The sequence below is a fragment of the Aspergillus brunneoviolaceus genome (genome assembly GCF_003184695.1).
Source record: "Aspergillus brunneoviolaceus CBS 621.78 unplaced genomic scaffold BO95scaffold_44, whole genome shotgun sequence".
NCBI lineage: Eukaryota > Fungi > Ascomycota > Eurotiomycetes > Eurotiales > Aspergillaceae > Aspergillus > Aspergillus brunneoviolaceus.
In genome coordinates, this window is record NW_020290774.1 from 223,558 (window position 1) to 239,356 (window position 15,799).

The 15,799-nt window shown below is 51.9% G+C and overlaps 3 protein-coding genes across 3 annotated transcripts; 1 reads left to right on the forward strand and 2 right to left on the reverse strand.

The window, feature by feature from the left end:
* Positions 1-3,703: 3,703 nt before the first annotated feature.
* On the forward strand, positions 3,704-6,552 carry BO95DRAFT_173627 (MHYT domain signaling protein). The gene is made up of 4 exons (XM_025580835.1): positions 3,704-4,037; positions 4,102-4,666; positions 4,718-4,903; positions 4,967-6,552. The coding sequence occupies exons 1-4, from the start codon at positions 3,886-3,888 to the stop codon at positions 6,395-6,397; spliced, it is 2,334 nt and encodes a 777-aa protein (XP_025441002.1). The 5' UTR covers positions 3,704-3,885; the 3' UTR covers positions 6,398-6,552.
* A 2,531-nt stretch (positions 6,553-9,083) lies between these two features.
* Positions 9,084-11,271, reverse strand: sreA (siderophore transcription factor SreA). Its single transcript, XM_025580836.1, has 3 exons — positions 10,782-11,271; positions 10,166-10,710; positions 9,084-10,103 (listed from the first exon to the last, which is right to left on the reverse strand). Exons 1-3 carry the CDS (start codon positions 11,108-11,110, stop codon positions 9,253-9,255), a joined length of 1,725 nt encoding a protein of 574 aa, XP_025441003.1. The 5' UTR covers positions 11,111-11,271; the 3' UTR covers positions 9,084-9,252.
* Positions 11,272-11,725: 454 nt separating this feature from the next.
* BO95DRAFT_173659 (uncharacterized protein) lies at positions 11,726-12,339 on the reverse strand. Its single transcript, XM_025580837.1, has one exon. The coding sequence runs from the start codon at positions 12,243-12,245 to the stop codon at positions 11,799-11,801; it is 447 nt and encodes a 148-aa protein (XP_025441004.1). The 5' UTR covers positions 12,246-12,339; the 3' UTR covers positions 11,726-11,798.
* Positions 12,340-15,799: the final 3,460 nt, after the last annotated feature.

Here is a 15,799-nt window from a genome sequence, read left to right on the forward strand (position 1 = left end):
ATTCCACTGCTGTTGTTCAGGTTTCTCTTCTACGGTTTAGCTGGGTAGGGTGGTAGGGGAGGGGAGGAAGGGGAGGGAATTGTGATCGTGGTTTCAGGGGCGAAGGGGTTGAGGGGTGAGGGGTGTTGTTTGCGCAGTTGTGCTTGGAGTATCGCTGTGTGTGTGTATGTAGGTAGGCGAAGTGTGTGTAGATGGACCGAGAAAATCGCCGTGGCTCTTTCTGCATGTTTCTCTAAGTTCAGGGATCGGTGGTCGGAAGATTGGAGACGTATACGGACGGCGATCGTTTTTCCCTTGGTTTGGGAAATGAGGCGTACGGATTTTCATATCCTCAACTCGAGTCACTCGCTCGGGTCGTTCGGGCTGAGTTGTTGTGTCGGTGTGATGAGGTCGACCGACCGACTCTTCTTGTCATGTTGGGCGACCTGAAAAAAAGCGGGGAAAGCAGCTAGCTGGTTGTCTTTGACAACTTCGCTTGGAGCCGCAGCAGATTCTCCTCCAGGGGGTTTCGATCCCGGGAATCGGAACTCTGAAACCGATGGACGAGTACGTACATGCGGTATAAAAGCGCTTGCGGCGCGGCGCGGGGCTGGTGTATGCAGCGGGTGGTGTATGGCATGATCTGATCTGCCGAACTACTCAATAGTGGTGGTGGTGGGTCGCGGCTCGCCAGGAAGATGTATGCGAAATTGATTCAATTGAACGATATGGAATGGAGATGGATGGGGCCCGGTGGGTGGGCGGTGGTTTCAGGTTCAGTTCGCATTTCCGTGTTTGTGGGGAGTGGTTCAGCTGGGTTGTGCTCTGTTGTTCGGTTTTATGCTGGCTGAGATGGTGGTGGTGGTGGTGGTGGTTTGTTTGTTTAGTGACTTACTGGGGAAGCAAGGTACTTTGTGTACCCGTGACTAGACCAGCTGGGTTGCAACTCGGTGAAGAAAGATTAAACTGTGACTTCAATTTCGAGGCACTGCTTGCTGATCCGCACTCCGCGATTTGCTAGCAACTCCTCGTGTCTATTTTTCATGGTTGAGGAATGCTCGAATTTGAGATGCTCTCATACTTGGCAAGTGAATCGGGCTTGGATAGTCCAAGGCAGATCATGAGCTGCAAAGCTGGGGACGACCCTTCCACAGCGCAAGACTGATCTAGATCAAAGGACGAGTCATGATTCCCCAGACCACGCGCCTCGAACGCAGCTTCTCCCGTGCAGATAGCAATCCCGAACCTCGAGTGCCGAACATGTCTACGAGTCAAGCAAGGCATTGGCGAGTGTACTCCCCACATGAACGAGTGTCTTCCCGAGTCGAGGTCGAATACTTCATATCGAAATCAATTGTGATCAGTGATCCTGCACAGGCTCCTGCACAGGCTCCAGCAGCCACACCCACGAGTCGACGATAACTCTATCCCTACAAACTCAGATTCATACTTCCACCAAGCCAAAGTCTATCTCTTGTTTACACCTTCAATATTGAGGCCCCTTCTCACCCCAAAGTTCAGACTCCAGGTAACTTTGGGTGGCGTTCAGTACCTGACTTGAAGACGCTAAGCCTCTTCCAGTCTGCCACGAGGCACGAGTACTTTTATCAATCTCCGGGCGTCATGGTCACCATGATCTGTCTTGGCCCGGCCATGGGATCCTGCCTGGGATTGGAGGAACCAACAATCCACATTGTGACAAACGTTCTGCCGAATTTCCCACGATTCCGCCACCTGAGATTTGGAAGGGGGATCGTGGTTCCGGTCACATGGTGGTCGTTGCGTCTAGAACCAAGCCACTAGGGGCGAAAAGAGAGTTTGGATTCGTCTCAAAGCCTCTTTTATTCGAATGGGAAGCCAGGGAAAAGCAAGGCAGCGGATTTGGATGCTATGCCCCAAAGTGCCTGGGAACCACCGGAGGACACCCCAAGAAGGAATTCAGACCAAACCGCTGGCAGGGGCGCGAACACAGCCATGAAGTTCAGTTACCTTGGTTGTGGTTATCGCCCACGGTGAGATTCTCCGATCTAGAGCCGTCCCAGTGCGTGGCACCAGAAAAAAAACCTTGCGTGGGCACTGAGTGGGTGTTTCGATTGATAAGCTGGGCTTCGGTTGCAACGTGTGTGAACGAGCACGTTTCAGAGTCACATAGCGTCGAAACGAGTCAGTGAAGGGAATTGAGCGTGACAGCAAAGCTTGACTCTTATCGCTTATGCTGGCTGATGGTGGTTTCCTTCAACAAGCGGATTAAATGAGGAAGGAGTCGTTGAGCTCCTCGTGCTGGCAGTGCATCGCTTAAACTCCCAAGACTCAATCTCAGTCGGCGGCGGGTTGACCCGCTAGCCAGATCGGGACTAACATCAGGATCCGTCCTCGATCGAAGGCACTGGCCGCTAAGCCCACTTGGGACCTAGTTCAGCTTGCAATCTTTTGCAATCTTTTCCTCTGCTCCACTTCGCAATTTTTGCTTCACTGAGTTAGTTCAGTGGAAGAATGGAATTTGTCTCACCTGTGCCCGGCACTGCCAGCACGCGCATGATCTCCGACGCTCCTGAGTGGATTTACCTCGGTGTCAGTTCCTGCGGATGCGCGCACAACGCACTAATCATCACCAGGGTCCTGGACCTTCTCCCATGTGGTGATTTCCCCGAGGTCTGGTCTCGCTTGTCATCTCACCCAAATCCCCCTGCCTCTTAGACCAACTAGTCTGGTCCTCGCCGGCGTCATTGGTAGCAATGGAGATATGTCCCAATTCGTTTGGTCACTTTTTCCGGCTGTGATCCTTGGAACGTGCTGTCTCTTACCCTTCGGAGACGGACTTCACTAGCCTCCAGCTATCAGGCCTGGCTGACGACAACCAAGGCCTTGGTTTATTGCTGACATCCTTCGGTCTGAATCCCCTCTTCCTGCAAATTAGCAAAGGGAGCTACAAACCAACTTGTGAATTTAATAACCAAGATGCTGGCTGCACTTGACTCGCGTCCACCTTGCTTCCCTATCTGCTCTCGGTAATGTGGGTAATAGAGCAAAATGTCCATCGGAGAAGAGCGAGAGCGCAATCTATTCACTGAGCGACCAAAGTTCTCCTGCCCATATCTCCGAGGATTGGCCAGATCATTCATCCTGATACGCCAGCGGCTAGCACATGGACCCAGTTTTGTTAATTAACGTTCAGCTGCTGTGGCTGACTGGGTTGGCAAATGTGTAATCACAGGCCGTGGTTATTTGACAGGGCTGGGTCGTGACTCGCCAACATCAGTGCCCACTCTCCATCGTTCCTGATCACAGGATTTCCGGAACCGATTTACTGCTGCAATCGGACCCAGTCTTGGCTCTGAAAAAAACACTCCCGATGGCCTCTAATCGTGCTCTTCTCCCCAGCAGACATTGCTCTTGCTTGTCATGAATGGCCACCAGAAAAGCGGGACCTGGCCCTCGTCCTGCTCCGCAGACGCAAATTGAACGTCCATAATCAAGACTCGTAGAAGAGGGGAAATGAATCCATGGCGTTCCGCCGTCGCTAGCCTTCGTCCACTCGCCATGTCCTCGTCTAGCCCTGGCTGAATTCTAATATATTATTTGCCCTTGATTGCAGCATGCCCCGAGATCCTGGTTCCTGGAGGAGTTCGGCCAGACCCGCGAATTGAGTGCGCGGTACCGATATCAGCTCGATCCTTCTGATTATATCACCAAAAGATCTCCCCTGCGAGCAGTCTGGCTTTCCCCATCCCGGGCCTCTTCCTCACTCTTTCTTCAATCCTCTCCCCAATGCGCCACCGGATCGCCGCTCGCTTGTAAGATTTAGGCCTTGACGTCCTCGATGCAGTAACCCAACCTCTATCATTCTCTCGTGGTTCTGGACCTTTCTGGCGACTTTTGCTCTCGCCAGAGCCCTTTTCTGGGAGGATGTGGCTCATAGACAGGACTCTTCAGGAGTCAATCCATGTGTCCTACCTCGGGGGCTATATCTTTCTTTCATATGTCGTGAGCATGATGGGATGTACGACTACCCTGGAGCTGCTTCACCGGCGGACTTCCAGGGCTGGTCTGTACAATTGGTAAGTGAATAGTCCGACGTCACACTCCTCCATGGTTGTTGAGCCCCTCTGACCACTCCGTCAGGTATCTCCTTTTGACCTCCTCACTCGTTATGGGAGGCATTGGCATCTGGTGTATGCACTTCATTGGGAATCGTGCTATTGTTCTCGGAGACGGGAGCGCCCGCATTCAGATCGTCTACAGCATGACCTTTACCGGCGTCTCTTTCGTGCTTCCAGTTGTCGTTTTACTCGTTGCGTTCTACTCGATCGGGGCCAGCGAAGAAACGAGTTTCATTCGCATAACATTGGGTGGTGTCCTTGCCGGTGGCGCGGTCTGCGCCATGCATTATATCGGTCAACTGGGCATCAGCAACTACAGATGCTCGTATCAGATCGCGAATGTGGTTGGGGCAGCCATCATCGCCGTATTTGCTAGCACGACGGCATTGACGGTCTTTTTCCGGTGGAGGGCGACCTGGACGGACAGCTGGTGGAGACGAGGCATTTGTGGCTGTTTCCTGGCCTGTGCTGTCTCGGGCATGCATTGGACTGCGGCCGTCGGCACCTCTTACTGGGAACATGATGGCAGTATTCAGCACAGCAGCCAGCTTTCCAGGAGCCAAACTGTTATCATCTGTGCTGTCCTGGTAGGTTGTCTTGGACTATGGTTTGGAGGTTCTCATGCTAATGGACTGTAGGCGTGCGCTGCCTGCGGAATTTTGACAGTATGTGCCGTAGCGGCCGGTGGCAGTCGGAGACGGCTGCATACGCAAGCGCGGCAGTTAGTGCTCAGCGGCGTCTTCTTCGACTCTGAAGGACGCCTTATGGTGACGCCCCATGCGATGCTTCCTAGTCGCAAGATTGTCGACCGTTACCTCGGCAAGGTATGTTATGCTACTCAGCAAACTGTGATTGGCTGATTCTGATCCCTTGTGGGACTTATCTAGACTTTTAACGATGATGATCTGACACGATCGCATTCGGCTTTCCTTTGGGCGTTCCGAGCCAGCCGAAACTGGAACATTGTCAAGGACGTCGTTCCTTTCATGAGAGCACGGCTGGAGACGGATGATTACTTCACCAAGGGAGATGGGCTAGATGAGGAGAACGAGCTCCAGACCGACTTCGACGAGCTCTTCAAGCGCCATTTCTGCGTGGCTGCGCAGGACCTTGCTGACGAGTTGCGACAGCCACTCCCGAATCTTGGCATGCTGTACGACGATGTTCTGACAACAAGCGCCCCCGGCTCCTGCTTCGGGCGAGCAATGGGTTACGCTAGACTTGGTGGAAGCAAAGGTCAGATGATGTTCACAGTCCGTCACTTGAGCAAGCAAGAATCGAACCGCATGGCCGCTGCCGGTTACCGTTTCACCACGATCGAGAACGTCACTTCTGCGCTGTCCAGCCGTATGCATATTCCCGCCCCGACACTCGGCGTCCATCTCCGAGACATGCGCGACTATGCAACCTCTGGCCACAGTTATCTGCCCGGTGTCCATTTGGTCTCTTTCGTCATGCGGCCCACCATCTACGACCACTTTGAGGTGCTAACCGCCAAGGGAACCGGCAATCCCCTACCTTCGACGACGTTGCCGATCAAGAAACTCCAATTTCAACATCTCGATCTGCTCTCGCACATGGAAGGATGGACTATATCGACCTGCATGACCTGGCTCCGATCGGCCGCGGCCCAAGCTAACACAGATGCGGGTGAGTTCCGGGAACAACTGATCCACGCGATGACGACCCTCTCGACCACACTCCCTCCGGATATCAACATGGTTGCCCGTTTCTCGGCTCGACCCTTGATTGCGCCCTGCCGGACGCCAAACGACACGGATGCCACCCACTGCACCCTCTTATCGTTCTGTGTCGTAGGCAACCTGGACACACAAGTCTCGAATCCGAACTACATCTTCGCGCCGCTGCGCCTTTTCCGCGTCCAGCAGCAGCTGAACGAGGCGCCTGGCGGCGGCGAAGGGTTTGCGAAGGAACTCGGCAAGGAGCTGTACTACTCTGACACGCGCACCAGCTCGGCGACTGACTCCGAGCTCACCTCGCCCTCGGTCAAATCCACCTCCGTCTTCAAGTTCTGGCCGCGCAAGCAGCCGATCACGGTGGTGCAGGAGCAGCCGTCGCCGGGCAGCTGGGCGGATATCTCCTCGCTGGGCGATATCATGGTCCGGAAGGAGGTGAAGGTCGACGTGGCGAAGCTGTCGGAGCAGATGCTGAATTCGCCGCGCCATGCGTCCCGCACGACGGTGGTTGCCGGCGACATGGCGTACAGCACGTATGTGGATGAGCTGTACAACCTGTGTTATTCGTCGGGGATCCGTCTGCGGCCGGATACCGATCTTCAGGTGGTGATGACTGGTTGAGTTGTGGATGATTCTTTCTTGTTTACGATCAATATTCGAAGGGTCAGAAGACACATGTTGACGACCACACCAACGAGTTTTGCCTGTGCAGGGCGAGCACGATCAGCTTGAGCGCAGCAGGAAAAGACCCCTCCCTGCCTTCCAGTTTGCGATCTGCTCTGGAAGACATGATCTGGGCGACTGACACTCGAGACACGCTCCCTAATTCGCCAGACATATTGGGATTTTGTCAAAGCGCACGCCATGATATAATCCGAGCTCATAGACTTCGGCGTCTGCCACTCTTGTGAGACACAAGTGTCTCGCTACATGCATAACATCGATAATGGTGCTCGATGGCGCTGCCACTATACCCGATTCACTCTTTCTCCCTCTATCACTGGAGACACATTCCTTGACTCCATGTCAAACATGGTTTGCGGGCTAGCCCGACAGTTGTTGCAATCCGCCCCCAGAAAAGGGATTGGCTACGGAACTAGAATCTCTCATAGATATTATTTAGATATCAACTTTTGTATAGTACTGTACATCGTGACCAATAAGAAAAATCATCTAATCAAGACTACACTTGTGGAATACCTCATCTCTTCACTTCCTCACTATACTTCAAATAGACTCTCACAGGCCAGCCATACGCCTCGAATGATGGATGAGACAGACAATGCGCAAAACACTCGATCCCCCTTTCAACTCCAACCCTGGCCTTTCATACCCGTTCCTTTCCCTACTCCAGGAATGCGTCCATAGACCCTCGACACCGTCCTTTCTGTGGAAAACCAAAATCAACCCGAAACGGAAATGCCGAAGATTGAAACTCGACCTACCCTTGCCCCCCTCCCTCGGCACCTTCGACCACAAAGCTCTAGACTGCAACGTCACCCGGGGTCTATGCTGTATATTTAAGAGGATCACACGAGGACTGTTCCAAAAAGAAAAAACGAAAGAAAGCCCATCACAACTTCCCTATCCCTCAACTCAGCCAAAGCATCTTGCTATGAACTGACCTCCAACCTGGGGATATGTACTCTGCGGAGTTATCCCTCTCTCACGAGGGTGGTGGTGAAAGCAGCGCGAGAATGGAATATGATGCTAGTACTGCACTTGCTGCCTTTGACAATGGTGATCATCTTTCGGAATGGTACTCATGTTAGCAGTACACAGTAATAAGCGACTATCAGCGTACCGGGACTTGGGAACGGAGCTATTGCGTCTGCCTTATGAGAGGATGATCTAGTCGTAGTGTATGGACCTTGCCAAGGAAAGCCACCGTGCCTCGCCTCCACATGAATCGACCAAAGTCCTCGACTCAAAAGCAAACCTAGAAGTTCAGCCCCTGTCCCGGGGTTGAGATGCTTGTTGTGTTGTCTATACCTTACTCTGGCCCTACGGAATTAGAATTAGTAGATCAGCGGCCTTTGTTATTACTATACCTCAAGATGACAGGTCCCCGGATGCCAAACAGATATACGAAAACAAGTGACTATCTAGTAGAAATTTCCTTCCCATCACACCACGAACCCAAGCAACCTTGACTTTGTTTCTTCTCCCGATGCATCCCCGGGTGACATCGAGACAGTATTGATACTGTCGTTCCAGGCACAAGCGGCGAGGAGAACACGCAAAGCAAATCCTAGGCAATAAAGCTAGATCCTACAACTCCCGCTAGACTACTACCTACCCCAGGCTGACTGTAGGGCTTTGGACTTCGAATATTCTACGCACCCCCTCTCCTCCCTCCTTTGTACCCGCTATGCCGTATATCAGCATTGACAGGTAACGTCGCAGTGCTTTTAAAGAGGCAGGCAGGTAGGTAGGTAGGTAGGGTATACCCGGCCAGTAGTCAGGCTAGCGTTAATGCACTGGGTGCATCTCATTTGACTTGTTTGTGTCTTTGCGGGAAAGATATCTATTCTTGGGATCTGATATGCTGTGTCAAGACACAGTACAGTGCAGTACAGTACTGCACTCTGCAAACATCCCAACGATGACGTTAAGAAAACGGAGGAAGAAGAGGTCAGATTTCCCATAACCTAGGTCGTACCTACCTACTAGTGGGACTAGCATGGCTCAGATGGGATAGCTGTGGGAATCACGCGCAACTACAGAAAACGTAATCGCCCCCCTGGTAGGTACAGAACGTAAGGAGCAAGAAGCCACGGTGTCTGCGCCGAGATCCGGCTAAAGATACATCACCCCCATGCTGACACCACAGCATAAGCATGGATCCTGGGTGGGCGAGTGCGTACAGTGACTACCTAGTACCTAGCACTTCAGAGATAAGGACCGCCCCCACTCAGACACCAGACACTCTCGACACCCGGAACAGCCAGGAAGCCCATGGGGCATGGTAAGGTACTGACTGGGACCGAAGATACACAAACAAAGCTACAAGCTTAAGTATTAGTCAACTGAATTACAGAAAAAGCCCCCTAGAGCAGGCCATATAGAATCGAAGAGAAACAATCGGAAGATGAAAACATCTCTTCCAATGACTCGAGTTGAGTTAAAGAATTCCTGACAACTACATTGGTTCCAGCAAAAATATCGCTATTTCCCGCCGACGCTTCAAACAAATTAAATCCTTCCCTCACGAAACCCCACAGACAGGAAAAAAAAACTTTTTCTTTTCCAGTTCCAGACACAAGAGGGTAAAAAACAAAAACAAAACAAAAACAGTCCAGTACGGAACCGTAAACGAACAAGCTTGTGGTATCTTCGTCAGAAAAGCCCGGCGCCAAGTTGAGTTGTATGATTGGTAATAAAAAAGGACAAGGCGAAAGAAAAGATAAGATGGATTGATTGGAGGACAAACCCCGAAACCAAGGCAAGACTAATTGATTGATAAGATTATCATCTCATTGCCCCAGTTCCGCTAGTTCTCGCTCCTTGGCGCGTAACATCTCCCGCATTTCTTCCGCTTCTCGCTGCAGTTTCAGCCGCCTTTCCTCACGGAGACCGTCCAGCTCGGAGACGCTAGGCAAGGGTTGCGAAGGGGGAGGAGGGGCCAGAGTAGGAGGGGGAGGAGGTTGGTGGTGATGGAGGTGCTGCTGGCGGCCTATCGCAGCAAGGGATGGATCCAACCGTGTTTCATCGTGATGGTGGTTGTTGGGGTTGAGAAGAGATGAGATAGAGCTTAGGCGTGCGGGAGGGGAGGGGTTCATCGAGGACATGATCGGAGGCAGCTGATTAGATCCATTCTCCAAAGTGGTCGGAATGGAGATCGCTTCTGCAGATGAGGCGGTCTCGGCGAGCGTGCGTTTCTTGGGATTGCTGGGATTAGGCGACAGGGATCGTCGGCCGAATTGCGACACCGGAGAGTGGCTGGGGGCGCTGATGCGTTCTGGCTCCAGCAATCTAGGGGGTGGGGGATGATGCGGCAAGGAGACCGCGCCGGAGCCGAAGCCCGTGAAATCGACTGGCGGCGGCGCAAAGCCATACTGCCTTGGGGCGACCGGTGAAATTCGCTCCGCAGGCATGCTGGCATAGTGCTCCAACGGCTCAGAACTGTAATATCGGTGATGATCGTCGTGAGCGTAAGCCAAAGCGGCAGGGGAGGCCTCAGGCGATGCGGAAGAGCCGTTCGATGAGTGTGTTGCGGCGGTCGGCGAATGTTCCCGCAAGGCGGGCACGACGCGCTTTCGTCGTTTAATGATCGTCTTCTTCATTGTGGTGGGGCGATAACAACCGTGCAACTTGAAATACAGCCCTGCAAACAAAACCGGTTAACATTTGAATTACACATCTTTCGAGATAAGGAAAGTATCATACCACATGCGTTACAGATTGGATGGCCATTCTCATCGCGCCGCCAAAGCGGGGTTACCGTGGTTCCACAGTTCTGACACGACACCAGCATGTTTCCCTCACCCGTCGTCGTGGTCTTTCCGGGAGTGTCCAAGGGCTCCTGTAGCGGGGGAGGCTTCTCGCTCTCGACAGTTGGCGCCCGATTCCAGGCATGTACGGGGACGGTGCCTCTCGCCGTTGATTTGTAAACCCGATTATTATAGGCTGGGCACCCATCACACCCCTCCGCACCGCCTGTGCCATTACAGCTACCCCCACCAGGGCATGACCCTTTAGACCCGTGACAGCCGCCCTCGGTATGTGGTGCATGCGTCTCATGTTGGGGAGGGATTGGCAATTGCTGTTGTTGCGGCTGAGGAAGTTGACCAGGCTCAGCGCTCGTCTGTACGCGGTTCCGCTTGGTTGGTCGAGCAACATTCCGAGCCTTCAGGTAGAGCCCACACGCATTGCAAATCATCGCCCCCGTCGGTGATCGTCGCCATAATGGGGTACTCTTGGTTCCGCAATTACTGGGGAAAGGCCGCCAGCGTTAGTAAAACACATGAATAATCGCGCAACAAGGATTTGAAGCTGCACCTACCTGCAGGAATGACCAAATACAGCGGCATCCTTCTGTGACTTCGGCGACTGTTTCTCCAACGGTAGATGACTGGGAGGCACCTCTGAGAGGGACTTGACGGAAGGGAGGGAGCGTTCTGGGTCGTAGGAGGATTGAGGAACGGGTCCTTCCGGTCTCCTCGATGCGTCGTCGTCACGAGTACGATCGGCAAGATGTTCACGACCAGCCTGGGCAGATGAAACCAACTGTTGCGCTGCGTCCAGGTCCTCGGCTGACGGATGCCGCGTAACGATGTCGGGAGTTCGAGGAAGCGAACGCACCGACTCCATTTGCGAGATTGACGCAAACATGATCGGTATATGGTGAAGCTATTCCCTCGCGCCTCCTGTCTCCCAACAACACGCACCTGAGATCGTATCAAGAGGCCGCGGTCAGTCACTTGAGGAGGATCGGTATCTAGATGTAGAGCAAGGGCTTGTCGTAACGTATGTCGCACCACAGTCGGGGAGAAAAACGTATTGTACCACCAGGCCAAAAGTCGGTCAAGATGACAGTGCAGAAGAAAAAGAAAAGAAAGGTCAGAAAAGGCCGGCCGGCTGGAAATGTCAGCCAGCTGGGGACTGGAGCCGGGAAAGTCGAAGGAGACGAAGATCCTTGATAACAGGAGCAAGAATGCTGCAAGAGAAGAAAGGGCGAACGATCAGACGTCGATGCACGACAGGATCAGCAAGCAGTGAACAGATGGAGATCCTGAGAGCAACAGATGGGCCACGAAAAGTCCTACGGTTGGTCTTATCCGAGGACGACGGAAGTAGTCAGAGTGGCGATGTAGCCGTGGCGTCGGATGATGTGTGGCTCGGGGCGTATATTCTGGAAGGGAACAACGGGTAAGAAGGAGTCACGAGGTTTGATGTTGAAAGAGTGAAGTTTGAAACCCAGGTGTAGAGGGGAGGGGGGATGAAAGAGACGATTAGGCAGATGGGAATGGAGAAGGCTGAAGGAAAGGGTCTAAGAAGATGGGAGGGATAGATTGATCGATTAGGGGATAACGCGGAGGGCAGAGGTAAAGATCGGCAGGTGAAGGGCGATCAATACAAGGCGATGGAATGTCGGATCAGATATGATGGAGGGAGGGAGGGGAGGGAGACTAGAGAGGCAGGGAAGAGTAGAGTCAAAGGAAGGGGGGAAGAGTGAGGGTAGGAAAGAGTTCCAAGGGAAAGGGGAAGAAGAATCAGGGGAGATATGATTTGATCCGAGGGGCCAGATTGATAAACAGAAGGAGTGAAAGAGAAGGGGAAGAAAAAGTGGGTATGAGGTGGAAGAAGGTTGTTGTTTGGGGCTGATGGCTTGATGGCGGATGGCTGCTGATGATGCTGATGATGATGATGATGCTAATGATGATGACCGGAGACTGATAACCCCCGGCAGAGCGAGAGAGCGAGGGAGGGAGAGAGGGGCCAGACTGCTCGGGGAAACGATTACCATGTTACTTACCAGGATGGAAATTTTCCTCTTTGTTCTGCTTCTGACTCTTGTTTTTCGGTTCTTTTTTTTTGGCCTTCTTCTTTTTCTTTGTTTTGGAAGTAAGGTATTTTGTTCCGAAATGCTGTGTAATTTGCTTTGCTCGTTTGGGGATATCGGAACGCGGTGTCAAGAGCTGGCTGGCTGTCACTCACACCCAGCAGAGTGGTCTTATCACAACTAGTCGCCGCCCTTTCGTTATCGATCTCCCAGGGGGATCTACGACCGGGGGGTGGGAGTTCCCTTTCTGTACTAGAGTGTGTCGAACGATAAAAGTCCAGTCCTGTTCTTCTTGGAAAGTAGTTTTTGCTTTGGGGAGAGCACCCTGCAGAGACGAAAGAACAGTGGGTAAACCCGACAGGATGGAAAAAGAAATCAGATGGTCAGCACCACCGTGGCATTTGGACTGATCAGAAAATGTGGGTGACTTTTTTGGTTTGTGCATGGATTGGCAATAGGGAAGTTTGCTTGCTCCCTTCTGACCTATTTTTTTTACCCTGATGGCCGTTTTGTTTTCACATTCCGGCCAATTCATCTCGCAAGCTTGTCCCCAGATCGAATCATTCGGCTCCACCTAGCCAAACGCGGCTTAGTGCGCTGGGCCGGCGGGGCTGGTGCCTTCCTCTTCGGTCGCTAGCGCCGAGATTGTGGAATAAGCCTTATTCCACGAGTGGCGATTGGCCTTCGCCGCATTTCCTCCTCAAGTCAGCCAGATTCTTCGCGCCCTCATTGGCTCTGCCGGAGATTCCATTTCGGTCTTCCGAGCTTCTAGTATCATGCTGGTCGTCGCGCTATTCTACTCACTCGGCAGTGGGTGAGTTTTTTCATTTTGAGCCTAGACCGAAAACGAAACTTATGTATCAAACCAATGGGGAACCCAGAAATAAACCAAAGGACCAGAGAAAAGCGCAGAATATGAGACGGACAAATACGTAGTTCACTCGTCTGCCGCTTAGATATCCGGACTAGTGAGAACTAGGTTGGCTGCATAAGAGTCCGGACTAGCAACACTCCCGACGTTTCTCCTTAAAAACCCACCGGAATTGTCGTTATCTCACCCGAGGCGACGGGGCTGAACCGATGAATGGTTGAGTGGTTGGATCTATCCTTTAGTCGTCAGTTTACAGGTAGACTAGACCAAGCTACGTACGGACCTTTTGGATGGCCTCTAGACTGACATATTCCGATTTGCCCGGACGGAGAGATAATCAATCCCGTTCCAGCCCAGGCGGGTTGCGATCATTGATGTTTACTGGTATTATTATTTAGATCAATCAGTCCAGGGAAACACCATGCCTCCTACTCTGATAATCTTGCTTTTGTTTTTCTTGGATTCCTTTCCCAGCCGATCGGGATTGTGATAGGTACCTGCTATGAGATCAACATTGGCTCATCATGCCTAGTATACATAGATGCTTCAAGCGTCGATAGTAGGTGCTAGGTCTAGCTTCCCGCCTGTTTCAATCAACTCCGTATTCCTTACTATCTTCCGAATTAGGTACATCTGCACCTGCTGATCTAGGCAACTGATTATCTTGTCCACGGTCCACGGTCAGATAACTACGTAGATAGCTTCTACCGGTACTCAGTAGACGGACTCGTCCGAGATCAGACACCAAAAGAAGAAAAATCCTTAGATCTATTCCAATCCAGACAGATTGACATTTAATTGTTTGTTAGTCGATCCGCCGGTCCATGGCGTGATTGGAGACTTTTCTTTTCCCTTTTTGTCAGAAAATGAAACAGAACCGAAGGGGGGAAGAGGGGGAGGGTTAGGGAAAAAGCAACCCGCACATTCTGAATGACCTGGCGTGATTGATATCATGATGCGATATGATATGATCTGATCTCTGATGATCTGATACGGTTACATTACCAAAACAGATCCTAACCCTGGTTCGTCCGGTCCCTTTTTTTTTGCTTTACGGAACTCCCTCACGAAACAATCACCTGCCAGGCAGGTAGCGTTGACGCTACCTAAAATTAGGTTACGGTGTACGTAGTTTACTAGTTAGTGGTTCCCAACCCATTCATCTTGTATATTATTAATCTAGACTCTCTCGGCTTTTAGTTCTTCGCTATCGGACCATAATTGCCGTCCTTACCCATTTTCGAGCAGGGGTTGCAGGCTTGCAGCTGAATGTACTCCGTAGTATGTACTGTAAGTCTGCAACCACTGGAGAAGGGGGCAAAGAGAGAGCGACAGAGAGCGTGGCAGCAGGGACAAGTTGCCACCCAGCAGCCAGCGTGCGTGCCAAAAATACGTACGTACGTTCTGTACTATGCTCACTCAGCCTTCCACCTTCCTTCCCCTCTTCCCTCCCTTTTCGCCTTGCCTCGGTTCCCGGGGATAAGAACGGACTTTTGCCCCCCTAAAATAATATCCCGAGTTTCATGGGGTTCGGACATGGAAGTAAACTACGGAGCCATGAACCAGACAGACAGTCGGAAGATCCGGCCAAGCTTGGGTCATATCATTACTGACCAGCTATCTGGTCATTCGGCGACAATGGATCGCTGTCCGCTTAGACTACTTCACATCGGCTGTCAGCCATCGCCCAATATCTGCCTTGGCTATGTGGGGGAGGCGTAACGATCACAGCCTTTCGAAAGCGATAGGCTGGGGGAGGGGATAGCTGGAAGTGGTTAATTAACTCGCCTGCCTGCACCCCAAATCTCGATCCATGTCAGGGTAAAGAGAGGAACAGTCAAAATTACGTAGGCGCCCAGCCATGTGGTGCTGCCTCAGCAGGGTGTCTTGTCTACAAGGCTGGTTACAAAAACGCAAGGCGAATCTGAATCTGGGACGAAGGCAGCAGCAATCAATTAAGGTTTCTTCGTAAGCGATATCCGATCCAGTACTTCAGCTCAATGCGACGATCCATGTCCATACGAGTACAGATAGTACTTCGGTGGTCTGGATGGTACTGGACTCATTTGTTTGAGAACTTGTCGAGAGTTTTGATGGGCGTTGGATTGCTTTCTACTAAGTCAGTCAGGGTAAAAGGCGGAGTGATCAGTTGAAATCGAGCCGTCAATCACCATGCAGCCAGCGCCCGATCATTCCCGGTTCTAGGCAAAAAAGATAGGTCGAGTCCATGTAGGCAGCAGGGTAGCAACAGGGGTAGATCATGGGCTGTTTCGCCGCAGTATTTTGCAAACACAGGACATGTTACGGTTGATGTGTAACAATGTTCGGATACGTGGTCTGTGAAAGGGGCCGTGAGATTGATTATCACAATCGATCTGCCAGACCGACTTTCTGCCTCCGTATGTAAGATGATCAGCTCAGCTAATCTCCGGACAAAAGTACCCTTGCCAATGGACAACTCATTGTGATCGGCATGGTATTCTAGAACACTGAGTGCGAGGCCTATTGGCCAAAGAAAGGGATTCGATATAGGTTAGTAATGCACACCTATGAGCATGTCTTTTATGCGCTCCTGGTGATATGAGTCACATCCACGACTTCTGGGGCATGTCCAGCTTACCCGAAAAGCACATGGCCTATGACAGAC